At 38.7% G+C, this 16504-nt stretch overlaps 1 protein-coding gene across 2 annotated transcripts; it reads right to left on the bottom strand.

Moving 5' to 3' along the window:
* Nucleotides 1–239: 239 nt before the first annotated feature.
* On the bottom strand, nt 240–16328 carry Larp7 (La ribonucleoprotein 7, transcriptional regulator). Of its 2 annotated transcripts, XM_075981377.1 has the most exons (13): nt 16194–16328; nt 10932–11119; nt 10716–10816; nt 10387–10470; nt 10131–10295; nt 9948–10041; nt 9517–9864; nt 9291–9438; nt 7631–7782; nt 6877–6983; nt 4698–4857; nt 4440–4531; nt 240–561 (listed from the first exon to the last, which is right to left on the bottom strand). In XM_075981377.1, exons 2-13 carry the CDS (start codon nt 11116–11118, stop codon nt 481–483), a joined length of 1719 nt encoding a protein of 572 aa, XP_075837492.1. In that variant the 5' UTR covers nt 11119; nt 16194–16328; the 3' UTR covers nt 240–480. The 2 variants fall into 2 exon arrangements, with proteins under 2 accessions (XP_075837492.1, XP_075837491.1); XM_075981376.1 differs by having other exon boundaries at nt 9291–9864.
* Nucleotides 16329–16504: the final 176 nt, after the last annotated feature.

Below are 16504 nucleotides of genomic sequence, written 5' to 3'. Positions count from 1 at the left end.
CAAGTTAGTTTGCATCTGATATTCATGCATTTTTATAATCATGTTGCTTTTTTCTTTTTTTGCTTTTTTGAGACAGGGTTTCTCTGGTTTTGGAGGCTCTCCTGGAACTAGCTCTTGTAGACCAGGCTGGTCTCAAACTCACAGAGATCCGCCTGCCTCTGCCTCCCAAGTGCTGGGACTAAAGGCGTGCGCCACCACCGCCTGGCTCATGTTGCTTTTTGTAAACACAAACAAAACAATAATTTTTAAAACATATTTATTTATAAAATCATTTGATGTTGACTGCATAATTTCAACATGAGCGTCATTGAAAAAAAAAATAACATATAATATGTTTGTCTCTAAGAAAAGTCTCAGTTCCACACTGAGGAACAAAGGTTTTCTTTTTCTTTAAATGTAGATCTCAGCAGAACATCCATCAAGCAGTCCCAGCATTCTTAGAACACTCTGGCAAGGAAACCCATAGGAAACTCATCTTTCTCAATCATACTCAGAGAATCGAATGTGCTGACTGGCTTGTTGAGTCTTGGCCAGTCTAATCTTCTCAGCTTTGGTGATTAACTATAGAGAAAAAGTAAGAAATTAGAATGTCTCAGAAACTTCAAAATTGAAAAAAAAATACAGTTGCCACTATGAAAGTCTTATGTTATCAGGTTGAATGACATTTTTAAAAGCCAGGGGTAGAATGACAAATAAGATCGTTATGTTTTGATCTAATCAGTTTACAGAGAACTGGAGATTTTTATGCAACAGATCTTAAATATCTGAAACCTCTATCTCCCTCCAATTATAGTGCATAACTCAAAATCTTTCAACTGAAATGTAGGTTACTCATCACTGAAGACTCACAGCTTAGCATTATTTTGTATGTTCTCTGGACTTGGTTATTAATTCCTAAGACTAAATGGTATGGGGTCCTCAATTACTTTGTGATTAAAGATTTACATACTACTTGAGTGAGATTTGATACCTCTGTGTACTACTCATATTTGCTTTACAAACTGCTAACTGAACAGGCAAGGTGCCACATACCTTTAATCCCTGCACTCCAAAGGCAGAGAAAGTTGGATCTCTGTGAATTCAAAGCCAGCCTGAGCAACACAGTGGGACCCTTTTTCAGGAAAACAAATCAAAATAACTGTTTACTGGAGAGATAATCCAAGCAGAGTGACACACATGGCCATTCTACACATTTATTATTATTTTGGTTTTTTGAGACAAGGTTTCTCTGTGTAGCCCTGGCTGTCCTGGAACTTGCTCTACTGACTAGGCTGGCCTCGAACTCAGAGAGTACTAAGGATAAAAGGCATATGCCACCACGCCCAGCTTACTCATTTAGTTTTGAGACCAAACCTTACTTTGTAGTCCTGTCGGGCTGGCCTCTAACTGGAGAGATTTAGCCTGAGTGCTGCCATTAAAGGTGTGCACCACCACACCAGGCTTAATTTTTTTACCCTACCTCAAATATTACACAATTCTTTTGTTGTTGTTCTGTTTTGTTGAGACAGGGTTTCTCTGTGTAGCCTTTGCTATCCTGGAACTCACTATGGGGCCAGGTTGGCTTTGAATGCCAAGTGCTAGGAATAAAGACATAAATCACCACACCCAGCTCATGTTACAATTCTTTTGTACCAATTATACCTCTTAAAATGTTTAAATTTATTTTACAAATGAAAAGTTAAGATTTCAAATAATAATCTACTATTAAAATCTGTCTTTATTAAATAAAAATGTACTAAATTACAGATTATATAAAATATGATTTTATATATACACCCACCCACACACACACACACACATATATGTGTGTGTGTGTGTGTGTGTGTGTGTATGTATATATGTATACAGGAGGAAAAAAAGATTTTTGGAAACACATAAGACAACAGATTGAAACATTCCCAAAGCAGATGCTGCTGCTTTTCAGCAGTAGGTCTCTGTAACCCAGGTTATTCTTCTGTCTTCTGAATAGCTGGGATTGCAAGCACAAACTATTGCACCAGAAGCCAAAAGCTTCCTTAAGAGAAAAAAAAATTATAGTGTAGTCTTATTTTTCTCTTAAAAATATTGGCTCTGGAGGTAGGGATGTAACTGAGTTGTAGAATATACAAAGCCCCAGGTTTTATACCTAAACACCACATAACTTGGATAGAGGGACCAGCCTGCAAGTTGAGCACTCAGTTGGCAAGAGCTGAGGGATCAGAATTGCAAAGTTGTTGTCAACTACACAGAGCTTGAGGTAAGAATGATAACACAAACCTTGTCTAAATCAATCAATCAATCCATGAGTCAAATATCATGCCATATCTGATTGGCAGGCAGTCATGACATAATTAAATGAAAATACTGTTCACAAATGTAAGAATAAAAAATTCTTGGCACCCTAGCACACCAATGTTGTTCACAAACAGGAATTCTGCCTTTGTCTGGAAACAGACAGCAGTAATTTGCATTGAAAAGGCCACTCTAATTAAAAACAAAGCCAAACATCTAAAAAAAAAAAAAGCAGGTGGTGGGAGATGCTTTAGGGTTAAAGGCACTTGCTTTAAAGCCTAACAATCAGAGTTCCATCCTTAGGACCCACATGGTAGAGGAACAGAACTGATTCCAGCAAGCTGTCCTTTAATTACCGAATGCACTCTGTGGGACAGACACATTCACATATATTTAAAAATATAGTTTAAATATTTTACAGAATATTTAAACAACTCAAGGAAGAAATAAAAATTTTACCATAAGTCCTTGGTTTGAAATTCCTGACTTATAAGGGCATCCTACCAAGATCTGGGGCAAAAAAAACCCAAGTCATTTCCCTTTGGCAGATCCTTCCTTAAGTTCCCAATCCTTTACGAGTTCATTTAGATGTCACTGATTTTCATATGTAAACATCTATGCAAAGTATACTCTACTGATTTAGTTTTCTACGTTCAGTCCTGATAAACTGAACAGGAACGAGGTTCTGAAATGTGTTCTACCCCACAGCATGAAACTAAGAATTTTGGGGTTTTAAGTTAAGTGCTTTTCTCCCACTGGAGGTGCACCAGCGTCTAGTGAGGAAGGAATCATGCCAGAATCACTGAAATTCTTCCACTGTTTTTTATACATCTAATTCCCATTTTTTTTAGCCTACAGTAATGCACTTCTGAACTCTTGGGTGGATGTAAAAGCTCCTGTGCCACGCTGAGGGACAACAAGAGGATTTATTATCCATACCTATTATTCTACTTGCAGGAATGGGGGCTAATATATTCAGAGAGTATTATCATGCCCTAGTTCATTGGCAGACCACTTACTTAATCTCCAGCACCAGGAAAAAAACACCACCAACAAGATTGGCAAACAAGTTAGCTGTGGTTAAATTTCTTCTAACAAGATTCCAATACCATTTACCAGGTGTGGAAGATTCACTGCATTTTAATCCCTGAAGTCAGCTGTTTCTACCTAGACCAGGCTAACAAGCTTGATAATAAAGCATGTAAAAACTGGAAAATGAGTAACTTAAATTTTTGTTGTTCTAGTTTAATTTTATAAAATACTCTGGAAATGCTTATTTCTTTGCGTGAGACTAAGATGAATCTTGATAAATTTATAGTGTTAAAATACTAGTAAGAAAAATACAGACAATTTAAACAGAACTTCACACAAATCAGAAGAATAAATATTGCTGACCTGATTACAGTTCATTTATCTGTTCTGAATTACTGACTTTAACATCTGACCATCTCAAACAAGCTTTAAAATTAACACCTCCAAGACTAAAAAGAGCTTTGAGAGAGGAAGGGGGAGCCTTCCCATCTCAGCAAGATCAGGCTCCATTCAAGAAAAAAAATTCACAAAGACCAATAGCAGCAAACGTTCCTGTCAATCATCATAAATGCCAAAGGAGCACTGATGAAAAACATACCCAAGCCAATAAGCAGAGGACATTTGAATCAGGGCTTTCAAAGTTCTTAACAAGTTGTTTTAAGCACTTTGGCTGAACAATATTTAAAAGAATAATACTGTTTGCAAAGAATAAACACTATTCTTGGTGAGCAACTAATTATATAAATTATCATAGAAATAAAATTGTTGATGATTGTTTTAATTATTTCAGTTTGCTTGGGCCACTTATTTATTATTAGAAAAATAACAATTTAACAACAACAATAATAGTAACAATTCTCATTGCCACTCAGAACCACATTATTCTCAAACTACAAAACACAGCAGTTACAAATCAAGACTGTGTATACTTAACATGTATCACTGCTTCAAAGCACAGAAAAATCCTAAATTACAATTATGGATCCCTGTGAGCAAATGATCTTAATCTCATCTATTTTGAAGCCAGGAGAAAACTGCATTCTTTCTCCGTCTGAAACAGTACTCTAATAGGAAAGCCAAAGTGAATTTATCCTCACTTATTACTGTCAGAAGATGCATTCAATGGTTGCCCTTACCTTCTCCGTGCCTCTTTTCTTTTCCCGAGGTTGATTAAGTTTGGCCTGTCTATCTACCAATATCTTCTGCCAGTACCTCTGCTCGTGATCACCTTAAAAACAAACAATAGCTCTGGTCACCGAGTAGAAGGATATAGATTCTAATCTTAGCAGGAGAATGTATGGGGATGGGTGAGAAGATACTTCCAACGCAGAACAATTAAAATTACCTACAATAATAACTGTTTATTAAAAAAGAAAAAACAAATTAGGTTTTACCAGAAAGGACCTCGAGGTTCCAACAGTGCTTCTTTCTAATTTCAGTCTGTGCACTCATTACTGCCTGCGCATCCTCAGGAGTTTTGAATCGGGCATGGCATTCAGTATCTCCTTCTAGCAAATCAACGTAAACAACTTCTGAGATTGTGGCCAAAACATCCTATAATGATAAAAAAGTATAAAGATTTAAAATCAAGACCTAAAATGGCTCACAATTAATGAATGTACCCACAAAGGTTGTCAAATGTATCAATAAGTTACTATGTAGTTGTAGGGTAAATACATAAACCACTTCTAAAATACACAAAAATACTCTTAAAATAATTCGGACAAAAATGAGAAGCAATCTAACAACTCACTGCAAACTACTTTCCCTCATCCTCTTGGAACTCTATTATTTAAACATGAACTTACATAGGTTACGGAGGATCAGCTAAAGGCAAGATTTGCAGAGTGGAATATAAATGACCCCTCCCCCAGCAACCTAGCCAGGTTAGTACAAGAAAGATTAAAAGAAAGGACTTGAGAAGTTTATTTTCACTCACCTATACAATACCATGTTTGACTTAGAACACATGGAACCATCTTTCAACATTTTACAAGAGGAATCCTAGGGTTCACGGGTAGATTTACTGGAACACAGCTGACAGCTCTCAGTTTCAGATAAAATACCTAAGTAACACTTTCTAAGCAAGCTGAGGTACCCCACAAGGGGGAGAGTTTTACCTATTATAATGTCCCGCTGTGAAGACTAATTAAGAAGATTCCTGCATTCTTAATCTATTTTTTTTCTCACAGTAGGTTCTCTAGAGAACACAATGCATTTATGCAGGAATGTTACAGTAATCTTACCTGCCAAATTTCCATCATTAAAGCAAAAGAAATAAATACAGATTTCTAACTGGAAAGGAAGTCTTTAGGTTAGACCAGAATTTTCTAGGCACAAAGAACTAAAATTACTTTAATGTAATAAATTTCCAGAGTCATAGAAGGAATTGAGGATCTTGAAATATTATTTCATTGTAGAATAAAAACAGCTTAATAACAGTAAAGGATAATAGAGATTTGCTATCTTTAGAAGATAGAAAGTCCTACACACAGTACACTGTAACATAAGAACACCCTTAGTAAAAAAAAAAAACACCCTTAGTAAAAACACGTGCTTAATAAATCAAGACAAAAGAGAAGTGGAGAGAATTATAACTGAGATGTCTTCACAGCTTTTAAATCTAGCTAATCAAATTAATTAGGATACAGTAAGAGATCAGTCTGTAGTAAGTTGATGAAACTGTAATGTAGCCCTTGGTAGTGGTAAGAGTTTAGAGTACCATAGTTCAAAAGATATTTACTATATATCCACTATCAAGTCAGGCTAATCTCTTCATGCGAAACCTATATAATGACCGACAGTCTGGTAATCAGTAACAAGAGTGCACGCAGATCACAGGGAATAAAACTACCTCACTGCTTATTTCAATTAAAATATGAGATTGGTACAGTTGTATAGAAAACAAAAACAACATAATGTATAGTATTAAAAGTCCTAAGATGTTAAAGAAGTAATTAAAATGTTATAAAAAAATTTATACAGTATAAAATAAAGTGGCTAGGCTGGAAAGTTGAAACAGGAGGATTGTTGGCCTGGGACAAATAATAAGTTGAGACAGCCTGTGCTACAACAGAAAACCTGTCTTAGAAAAACAACAAAAGGAACGGTCATTTGGGAATCTTAGTCCTGATGAATATAAATCCATAAATACAGTGGCTGGCTTCAAAACAAAACAGTAGCATATGGTTACAGCCTGCAAAATAAAGTCTTTAACAAGTATATTATTAAATCCAGTCTTAAAAAACTATGGCACCAAATAGCTTTGTAAAACTCTCAGAACTGACAAAACTTTCAGAGCACAACAGTGAATACTTATTCTCAACAACTGCAACTTAGAATCCCTGCACAGCTCTCCCTGAACTACACTGCAGGCATTAGTGACTCGGGAAGGTAAGGCATTCAGACAGTTCAATGCATATCTCATTTCCTGAAGGATTTGTATTCAGATTAAACCTATGAGTTATCAAAGTTACCAGAGACTCAAACTCTACAAAATCAGAGGTCCAAATTCTACCTGGACTTGTTTTGATTTTCATATTCTTTGAAAAACGTTTCACACATAAACATTACCCTGACTTGTTTCCTGCCTGGTAGAGGCTCTGTGCTCATGATCTTCACAATCACTCCGTTCACGAACTGTGGGCCCTGCGCATTAACCTTCTCCTGAGGGCAGCACTCTGTGAAAAGGAAAAGGCCAGAAATAACTTTCCCACACCTGACATTAACATGAGGCGCACCACTCTACAACAGCAGTAATGACTTCTCAGGCTAATGAACTGAAATAACTTAGTACTTGTACAATTTAAAATTACTATTAATGAATCACAATGCTCATCTGGAAATTAACATGAAATAAAATGCATCATTGCCCGAACCAAAGAATAAAACTCGAATAAAGGAGAATGGGGAATGAATGGGGAGGAGGGGCTGCAAGGGGAGGATGGGGGGAGGCTGCAGCTGGGATGTAAAATAAATAGATGAGCTAAAATAAACAAATAAAAAATATTTACAACAAAAAATCTTTACTAATGTCACAATCAATAAGAATAATTCTTTAATATGTTCATGATGAGAATTTATCTGACACTGAAACTTCAGTTTTCATTGGTACGTACAGGCAGTCGTGAGTAAACTCGCTGGTGATGAAGAGAGAATACAAACACTTCAATTTTCTCCCCTTCCCTTTTCAGTTTTTTCTGGGGCAGTTCATCTTAAATCTGGGGAAAGCACTCTACCACTGCAACACAAGCACCAGGAAATCCTCGGACTAGACCCAGTCCCCGGCGCATCACAGCACGAAAGCTGCTGTTACACTGACCCTCACCTTTGCCACTCCTCTCTCCAGACTTGCTGGGCACTGCACAGTCTGTGTCCATTTCTGATTCCAGTTTGATTTGAGATATTGTTTTTTTTAGAGAAGCCATACTGGCTTTTTGCAGTGCCAAATACTCTTTTTTCAAATCCATCCATTCAGTTCTGTAAAACAAAGAAATGAACTACTGAAATAGTGACATGATGACTCACTGAGAACTCTGAAATTCCGTCTTCCCAACTCTCCTTTCTTTTAAAAGCATACACTTAATTAGTTCTTAAGCCATAAATCTATCTAGCAAACACACAAAGTTCCTTTTCATTAATAGTAAGGTAAAATGCTTTCATTTCCCAGCTAAGTTCCTGATATGTTTCTAGAATTTTTAATTGCAAAAGGAAAATTCTGAGTTACTTCCTCCAAGTAATATTCACTAAATTAGGCAACTTTGGGGGAAAATGAGACACTAAAATTCAAAGATTTGTTAAATTGCTTCCAATTTGAGAGATAACATTCCTAAGGATTTACGTAAATCGAAAGGAATTTCTAAGAAGAAAAAAAACACCCCATGGAAGCAATTTATTTATTTACATACATTTACCATGTAGATGTCTCTTCAAACAGCCAGGACTCCTCCAGAGAGAAGCACAATGCATCTCCTGGCTCTGTGGGAGTGCTCATTGTTACCCTAATCTGTGCCATCAAACAAGCAGATAGGAGTTTTTTTTTTTTTTAAAGAGAAGGATATCTTGTGGTAATGGTTTTAGCAGTTAACATTGACATCTGTTTACTTCAAAAAAGAAAAAAAAAAATCCAGCCCTACCCAGGATCCCAGGATCTACTTTCCCTGAGAGCTGATACATTAAAATAACAAAGGCTCTTGTAATGATTCTCTGAGATAGAAAGCCAAAAGGAGTTCAGGAGTTTAGGAGTAGTATAAATACAAGTGTCTAAAGTTCCTCTCTTTCACTCTCCAAGCAGAGAACTGGATTCTTTGGCCGCCACTTCACAATGGTAAAGTATCTCTGCTATGCTTGACATTTCTTTTTCCTATCTTTTTATAACAGCAGCCTAGTGGGTGGGTTCCCTTCAACTTTAACATGGGAGTGCTTTCTGTCTTATTTAAGAAAGAGTAAGTGCTTCTCTGTTTTAGTAGAAGTGAATTCAATGTACACCTTTGGAGTGGAAAAAGCTAACCGCTTGTGAGTTTGAAGGGGTTTCCTCTGTTTTCACATGGGAATACCTGGCGTGTTGTCTCAACCATTTAGCATCTTAATTTAAAAATGCTACAGATTAAAACTAGAACTTGTAAAGACTGGGCTCCCCATCACTTAAACGTGGATGTACTTGCTTTGGAATTAAGAAAGTAAGTGCTCCCATGTTTTGGTGATGGTAAGTTTTCCTGTTATAATCTTGTGCCTTTAAGAGAGCTTCACCGAACTGTTTAAGGGGCCTCCTTTACTTTAACATGGAGCCACTTGCTGTGATTTTGTAAAAATAAGTGCTTCCATGTTTGAGTGTGGTGGCTCCTACTTATCTTCACTTTGTACTGCAAATGGACTGACCATAGGCCATCACTGTTGCTAATATACAACTCTGTCGAATAGAAATTGGAATTGCACTTTAGCAATGGTGATGGGCTTGTGTCCAACTGCCACGGAGAACGGGTACTTACTTAGACAAAACTCTCAACGGTATAACCTCTTCTCCCATCTTATGTCTCTCCTTGTGTTTCTTCTTGTGCTTCCTTTTCACTTTTAGGAGAGAATCACCTTTTCTGTCTCCAGACTCCTTCTCCTCTTCTGTAGAGCAGAATTCTAGGTCTGGAAGAAAGATTCTCTTAAGACAAGTTGTGGTTACGAAGTAGCTAAAATGTTTGCTGTCTAATCCTAACACAGTACCTCTGCTTTCTTTGGAGACTTCAGAAGCAGCCTCACTAATGCTGTCCTTCTGAGCCCTCTTCTTGGCTTTAGGCCTGAGGGGGAGGCAGTCTTCGTCCTCAGCACCGCTTCTCTCCCTTTTCCCTGCTCTAACTTCAGGCAAGATGGATGTCTCCACCTTTTCCCGTTTTTTCTTTTTCTTTGCAGGTTGCTTTGGAGCATCAGGGGTTTCTGCTTCAGAGCCCTCGGAAGCAGTCCTTTGTCTCTTCGCTTTAGACACTCCCACGCTGCTTGTGTCTAACTCTTTACCCTGCACACTGTCTTCCTTCTTTATCCTGCCTTTTTTCTTTTTCTTTTTTTTCTTCTCTTCTGTAACAACAATGTTGGAAAAATTATTTTATTTTCTCTGCCAATTCAATATTTGCTTCCTGAATTGAATCCTAGGTACTCACCAGCTACTCTTAAGGAAGGGATGGGTTTGTTTTTCACTGTCTTGGGAAATATGCCGGGTTTTCTTGGTGCTTCTTCGGGTGGGTTGTTAAGAAACTGAAAAAACAATTGCAAAAGGGAATGCAAATTTATTCATACTAACCTCATTTTAACTTTTCTTGGTTTTCAGGGCCCTACAGACATACCTCAATGGCTTTTGCTGCTTGCTCTTTTGTTTCAAACTCCACAAAGGCAAATCCCTTTGGATCCCCAGTAGACTTGTAATGTGGAATACTTATGTAAACCACATTGCCACATTTCCCAAATACTCTTTCAATCCAGCTATGGGTAACATTTTTGGGAAGTAACTCCTGTATAAATCAAAGTGTCATGAACAGTTTAAGCATTTTAAAATTCTACATTTTATCAATAAAAAATTATAATTAAATTTGTTTTTCTTACCACGTACACAGTGCGTTCCTCCTCATCCTTTGGTCTCTCACCTAGGGGCTTTTTTCTCCGGATTCTGGTTCCCTCTAAGTCCAACTTTTAAAATATTAATAAACTTGGTGTCGTTAATTTTCATCTCCTTTTTGATTAAAATTATATATTTCAATCCCAGTTCACTTTCCCTCCACTTCCCACCTCCCCCCATAAGGGTTATGGTATCCTACCACAGATGTTCCAAAACGCCAGTTCATGTACCTCGGGTATGGATACACGTAAAGGTCCCAGTGCCAGACCCCTCCCCTGCCCAAACAGATGTGGTTAATGTGTAATGAAAAAAATACCTCTACAACAGATGAGCTTTTCAATGCTCTGGCTATTAACTTCCCATCAGTGGTCAACTTCTTCATTTTGTTAAAAGACACCAAAAGAGATATGTCCACATCTAGTTGAAATGTGAAGCACAAGATGCTTTAAAACAGGGGTGGGATGTGTGATAGGAGTAAAATTTAATATAAACAAACTAGCTCTTGTAAGACCTTAAGAGGAAGGAAACTTACATCCATCTCTAGATTTTTCAATTTGCTCTCGAAGAAACCTGTCCTTGTGAAGGTTTGCATCTCCAAACCAGAAGTCCACTTGCTTAGCAATATCTGCAAGCACCTGTTTAACCCTCGAGCGCTTCTTTTTTTCTTCTTTTCTCTTCTCAGTGCTTTCTTCCATAATTTTTTGATTTTCAGTTTCCATTCTGTAAGTTAATATAGAAATGTACACATTACCTTTTGATAGGGAAGGCACATATCTTTTATGTCTAAGGCCCTACATGAGAGGAAGTTGCTGTACCTACTGTGTGTACTGTACACCCTCGAAAGTATATGTGTACGATATTTAAGCATCTGTCACCTGTGCCTTCCTGCTGCCAGGCAGGGGCTGGAGAGATGGCTCAGCAGTTAAGAGCACTGACTGCTCTTCCAGAGTACCCAGGTTCAATTCCCAGCACCCACAAGGCAGTTAACAAATGTCTGTAAATCCAAGTTCTGACACCCTCCCAAAGACAAACATTCAGGCAAAACACCAATGTGTATGTGTGTGTATATATGTGTATGTATGTGTGTGTGTGTGCGCGCGTATCTATATCACCCTGTATCTGTTCCTAAAAAATGAAAAAAAAAATGTGTTTTAAAGTGAAAGGGTAGAAGTAGCAAGGCCTTGATGCACCTCACAAGTAATAAAACATCTACCTGATAGCTGAAGATATAAAATGCAGGTAGGGATTCTCCTACCATTCTAGTGGAACCCTGATATTAGTGCTCAGTGTCTGCCCCACTGCACGGCTTCCCTGACCTCCCAGCAGCTCTTACAGTCAGAAATGCCTTCCTTGTAAACATTTTTTTCATACAGCTTTAAATGAGAGTTTCCCTTTTTGGTTCCTTCTACTGTGTTTTATCTTCATATGTTGCCTATGACTAAAGTCAGATCTTTGCTTCCTTTCTCGACTTACCCTTTCTGAGGGTCCTGGCTAATCAGTATTGGGCTATTACATACTTCACAAACCACATTCTCACATTAGTTCCACATTCCAGTAGTCAGTTGTACTTGACATCTTCATTTGTTCATTACAGGATATCTTAACCTTAACATGATAAACATAGAAGTCTAAAATTTTAACAGATTATTTATTTATTTATTAATTATGTATACAATATTCTGTCTGTGTTTATGTCTGCAGGCCAGAAGAGGGCACCAGACCTCTTTACAGATGGTTGTGAGCCACCATGTGGTTGCTGGAATTGAACTCAGGACCTTTGGAAGAGCAGGCAATGCTCTTTACCACTGAGCCATCTCTCCAGCCCCTTAACAGATGTTTTTTTATCACTTTAAAAAATATGAACTACAAGACAGAGTAAGAGCAGAAAATAGTCTCAATCCATCCTGAAGTCAATTCATTAGTGGTTATACTAGCATTGGCTTTAAAATAGAGCTTGAACATTAACTCTTCTCATCCTAATAAACCATTTGGCCCAAGTTATTATGTCTCACTTAACTATCCAAGGTCTTCCTTATTAGCCTACTTGCTTCTACTACTGCTTTCTTATAATCATTTTATTAACATAGGACAATCACTTAAATATGTTAATCAGGACAATTAGTACAAATGACTCACCACATTAAACATAGAGTCCAAAGACCTTACAAAGGTTTATTAGGTCCTATTCAATCTGCCCTGAACATATTTCTTCAACTTTATCTTCCACAAGTCTTTTTTTTTAAAGATTTATTTATTATGTATACAATATTCCTCCTGCAAGAACACCTCCATGCCAGAAGAGGGCACCAGATCTCATTGCAGATGGTTATGAGACATTATGTGGTTGCTGGGAATTGAACTTAGGACCTCTGGAAGAGCAGCCAGTATGCTTAACCTCTGTCTGAGCCACCTCTCCAGCCCTTCCAGCAGGCTTATAACATGTCATCTCTAAATTTCTTATGTATGTTAAAGCCCTTCCTGTCTCAGGTCTTTGTTCTTTCTGCTGTTTCTTTTCCCAGTACACCTATACAGTTTAATTCACCCAGATCTGGGAATGTTACTGTCTCAGAGAGGCCTTTCTAAAAATACAACCTAAAACAGTACCCTTGATGCCAATCTGAACTTTACTCCAAGCTTTTCTTCTTCTGCTCATCACTCTCTGCAATTAAAAGTTCTGTTTCTATATACCCCGTTACAATCTAAATATATAGAGGGAGAAACTTTAATTTGGTCATTATTTATTTGTGAAGTAGTTAGATACATTTAAAAGTACTTAGAGTTGGGCATGGTAGTGTACACCTAAATCCCAACACTCATGAAGTACTAGCAAGGGGACCTCTGTGAGTTTGAGGTCAGCTTGGTCTATATAATAAAAATAAGGTACCATGCATTTCAAATTCTTTTCTAAGGTGGTAAGGTATAAATACAGATTATCACATAGCAGTTCTATAGCTAACTGTTATAAGGGAAGACTTCAAACTCTATATTAACTTTTCCATTAAAGCCCACTATCTAAGGTAGAGGTTTTCAATTTGTGAGTCAAGAATTGGGGTCACATATTAGATCATTATGATTCATAACAGTAGCAAAATTACAGGTATGAAGTAGGAAGAGGATAATTTTATAGTTGGGGGTCACCACACCATGAGGAACTTGTACTAAAGGGTCAGAGAATTAAGAAGGTCGAGAACCATTCATCTCAGCCAAGCATAGTGGAATCTATAGCCACACTACTCTACATCCACTAGATTTAAAGCAGAGCAGACAGAACAGTAGAAACATAGTAGAATGTTACAGTTATCATTCCACTCTCTTAGTCCAGAGGCCCTCCTTCCTGGTTCTATTAAGGGTTACTTTTGTAGCTTAGCATATTCCAGTTCAGAACAATCAAACACACCTTCAATTTAGGGCAAGATACAGATAAACAGAAAGTCACAAGACTGTACAACAATTTAGCCGCCTTACATCATGGCAATACCTGGGTTACAGAGCCCCTATATCTTTATCCCCCTCTGTCTGTCTTTCTCCCTGATACTGATGGTCTTCCATATCCTAGGCCAGCATCCCACCACTGAACTATTCTTCAGTCCTTACTATACTCCTAGTGCTATTTGTACTTTCCTGAGGTTCTACGGCAATAACATTCCAAAGGGAATTTATCCTTTCCTTCCAATGCCTATTTACTCTCATTACCGCTAACTCACAAAGCTGATTAAGCAAGCTCTGTATGCTTCTCATCTCTGTGGTCCATAAAATGTGGACATAAATCTTGCCTATATAATAGTTACTGTGAAGACTAATTAAAGAAAATGCAATTTAAGCACTTAAAATGCTGCCGTGGAGAGGTCTGCAGATATGGCACAGTAGTTAACACTCATCACTTATGAGGACACAGGTTCAGTTTCTAGTACTGACATCAAAGTTCTCAACCTCCTATAACTCTAGTTAGAGGATCCAAAGCAGTCTTCTGGCCTCTGTGGGCATGTGGTACGCATGCGCACATTTAGACACATCTATTCATAATTAAAAAGATTCTCAAAACAAAACAAAAATAGCTGCTCTGGAGAACACAACATGCAGCCAAGCTGTTCTTTACCAATTTGTCATTGAATCCTACCAAACTGATCTTTGAAATGGCTTTCATCTCCCTTTAGTGTTCCCCATAATAGGAATCAGAATAAGACAAGTTTATAACATGCTCTACAAGTCATCTATTCTTTACAGAAGTCTATGTGTCATAATATTGATATGGTTTGTGAAGGTTATTTCTAACCTTGCAACATCAGTAACTCCTCATCAGGTTCTCTGTGCTGTCCTAAGTATTAAAGTACTGTTAAATGGGTGACGATGGTGCACAACTTTAATCCTAGAACTCAGGAGGCAGAGGTAGGCAGATGGGTGAGTTCCAAAAGAGTCAGGGCTGCACAAAGAAACCCTGTGTGGAAAAAACACCCTCCTCCCCAACACCATGGTTTTGGAACAAAGAATAAAAAAATTATTGTGAAACAATGCCAGTTATTTAATATACATAGTTTAAATCTTGACAATCATACTATGCAGTTTCTTTCAACTTTTTAAAAGGAGGCTGTTAGGTTATGCAACTTAGTCAAAGTTAGTTAGGTAAGCAAACATTGGTATGTTTGACTTTTACACTGCCACCTTTTAGTAGAAACTTCTACAAATTGTCACTATTCATATTATAGTCTGACCCAGGAATTCCTAGTCTGAAGCCCCATGACCCTTCAGGTGAGTTTCAAGAAACCTTAGGAATTCAAGAGATGGTTACAAGATAAATTTTAAAGAAAAGGAAAAATGTACAAATACAAAATGAATGGCAAAATTCAGTGCCACAAGTCCATTGAAAGGAGCAAAGAGCAGATCAATATGCAGTAGAAAGTAGAAATGAATGCTAACAGACCCTGGTCAGCCCAGTAACGAATTACATCTTACTCGGGCAAATATGGTTTCCATTTTTACGCTCTCCTACAAGTTACAAAGTTGTAACATTGTTCAAAGACAGTGAATGTCATATTTTCTACTAGATGTAAACACTTTGCTTGTAAAAGCATACACAATATGTTTCTATGGGTACATGTAAAATTTTCAAAGAAACTTGGCCATGATACTTTTATTATTATTATTATTATGAACAAAAAGAAGTGTGCCGAAAAGATTGAGAACCAAAGCTGTAGTCATGACAAGACTATCCAAAGGGAGCAAAAGACAATGGCCTGGATCTTTGCTCCGAATAAACCTTCTAGTGTAAACATGCTTTCTAAAGCCATTCGATGTCCCACTAAAGGTAGTCTTCCAGAGGCCTTCCAGTCTCAGTGAACTGTCCTAAGCGTGCTCGGAATTTGACACTCATCGCTTAATGCCAGCTCCTCCCTAAAACGGACTTTCCATAGGAGACTAAAAGGCCGGAAGTCTTGCCAAAGAAAAGCCTCAATTTTAGAATGCAAGTCCTCACAACTGCTGTGTTCTGGAAGCCGAAGCTCAACCCCAAGCTGCCTAGCGCCCAGAGCACCGCTCAGCCACTGGACAGCCCCCCCAGAAGCCGGGCGTGCCCCAAACCTCCCAACACTGAGCTCGGCCCGCCCCCTCCGTGCCGGGATGGGAACTGCAAGCGGAGTCAGAGCACTGCGCGTGCGCACCGAGCAGCAGAACCAACGGACTAGGGGCTAGGGGGGCGGGGTGAGGCGGGCCACGGCGGGTGTGCTGGACCGCAGGGGACCGGCCGCCGAGTGTACACCTCACCGCGTCCGAGTAGCACTACCGGCCATCTGTGACTTACTCTGTTCACGTCCCCAAAGCCACGGTCAGCGACTGCCTCCTTCCACGCTTTCCGCCTCCCGGTCCTTCAGGTCGGCGTAAATTCGCGTCATCCGACGAGCGACGAGCTTCCCTCGGCCCCCTGTGGGAAGCGGCGTCCGAGCCGGGACTTCCTTCGTGACGTCATGGGTGACGCCCCTCGGGGGCGGGATCTGGCTGGAGACCGAGGCGGTGACCGCTCTCCTATGAGGAATTCCATTGGTGCTTTGCGGACGGCGGCGGGGCCGGGGGGCGTGGCTCTCAGCAATCCGTCCCTGGCTGATGACGTCGCTC

This window comes from Microtus pennsylvanicus, chromosome 7 (assembly GCF_037038515.1).
Source record: "Microtus pennsylvanicus isolate mMicPen1 chromosome 7, mMicPen1.hap1, whole genome shotgun sequence".
Lineage (NCBI taxonomy): Eukaryota > Metazoa > Chordata > Mammalia > Rodentia > Cricetidae > Microtus > Microtus pennsylvanicus.
Note: the sequence above shows the minus strand (reverse complement) of the source record. Positions and strands in the feature narration are given on the sequence as shown.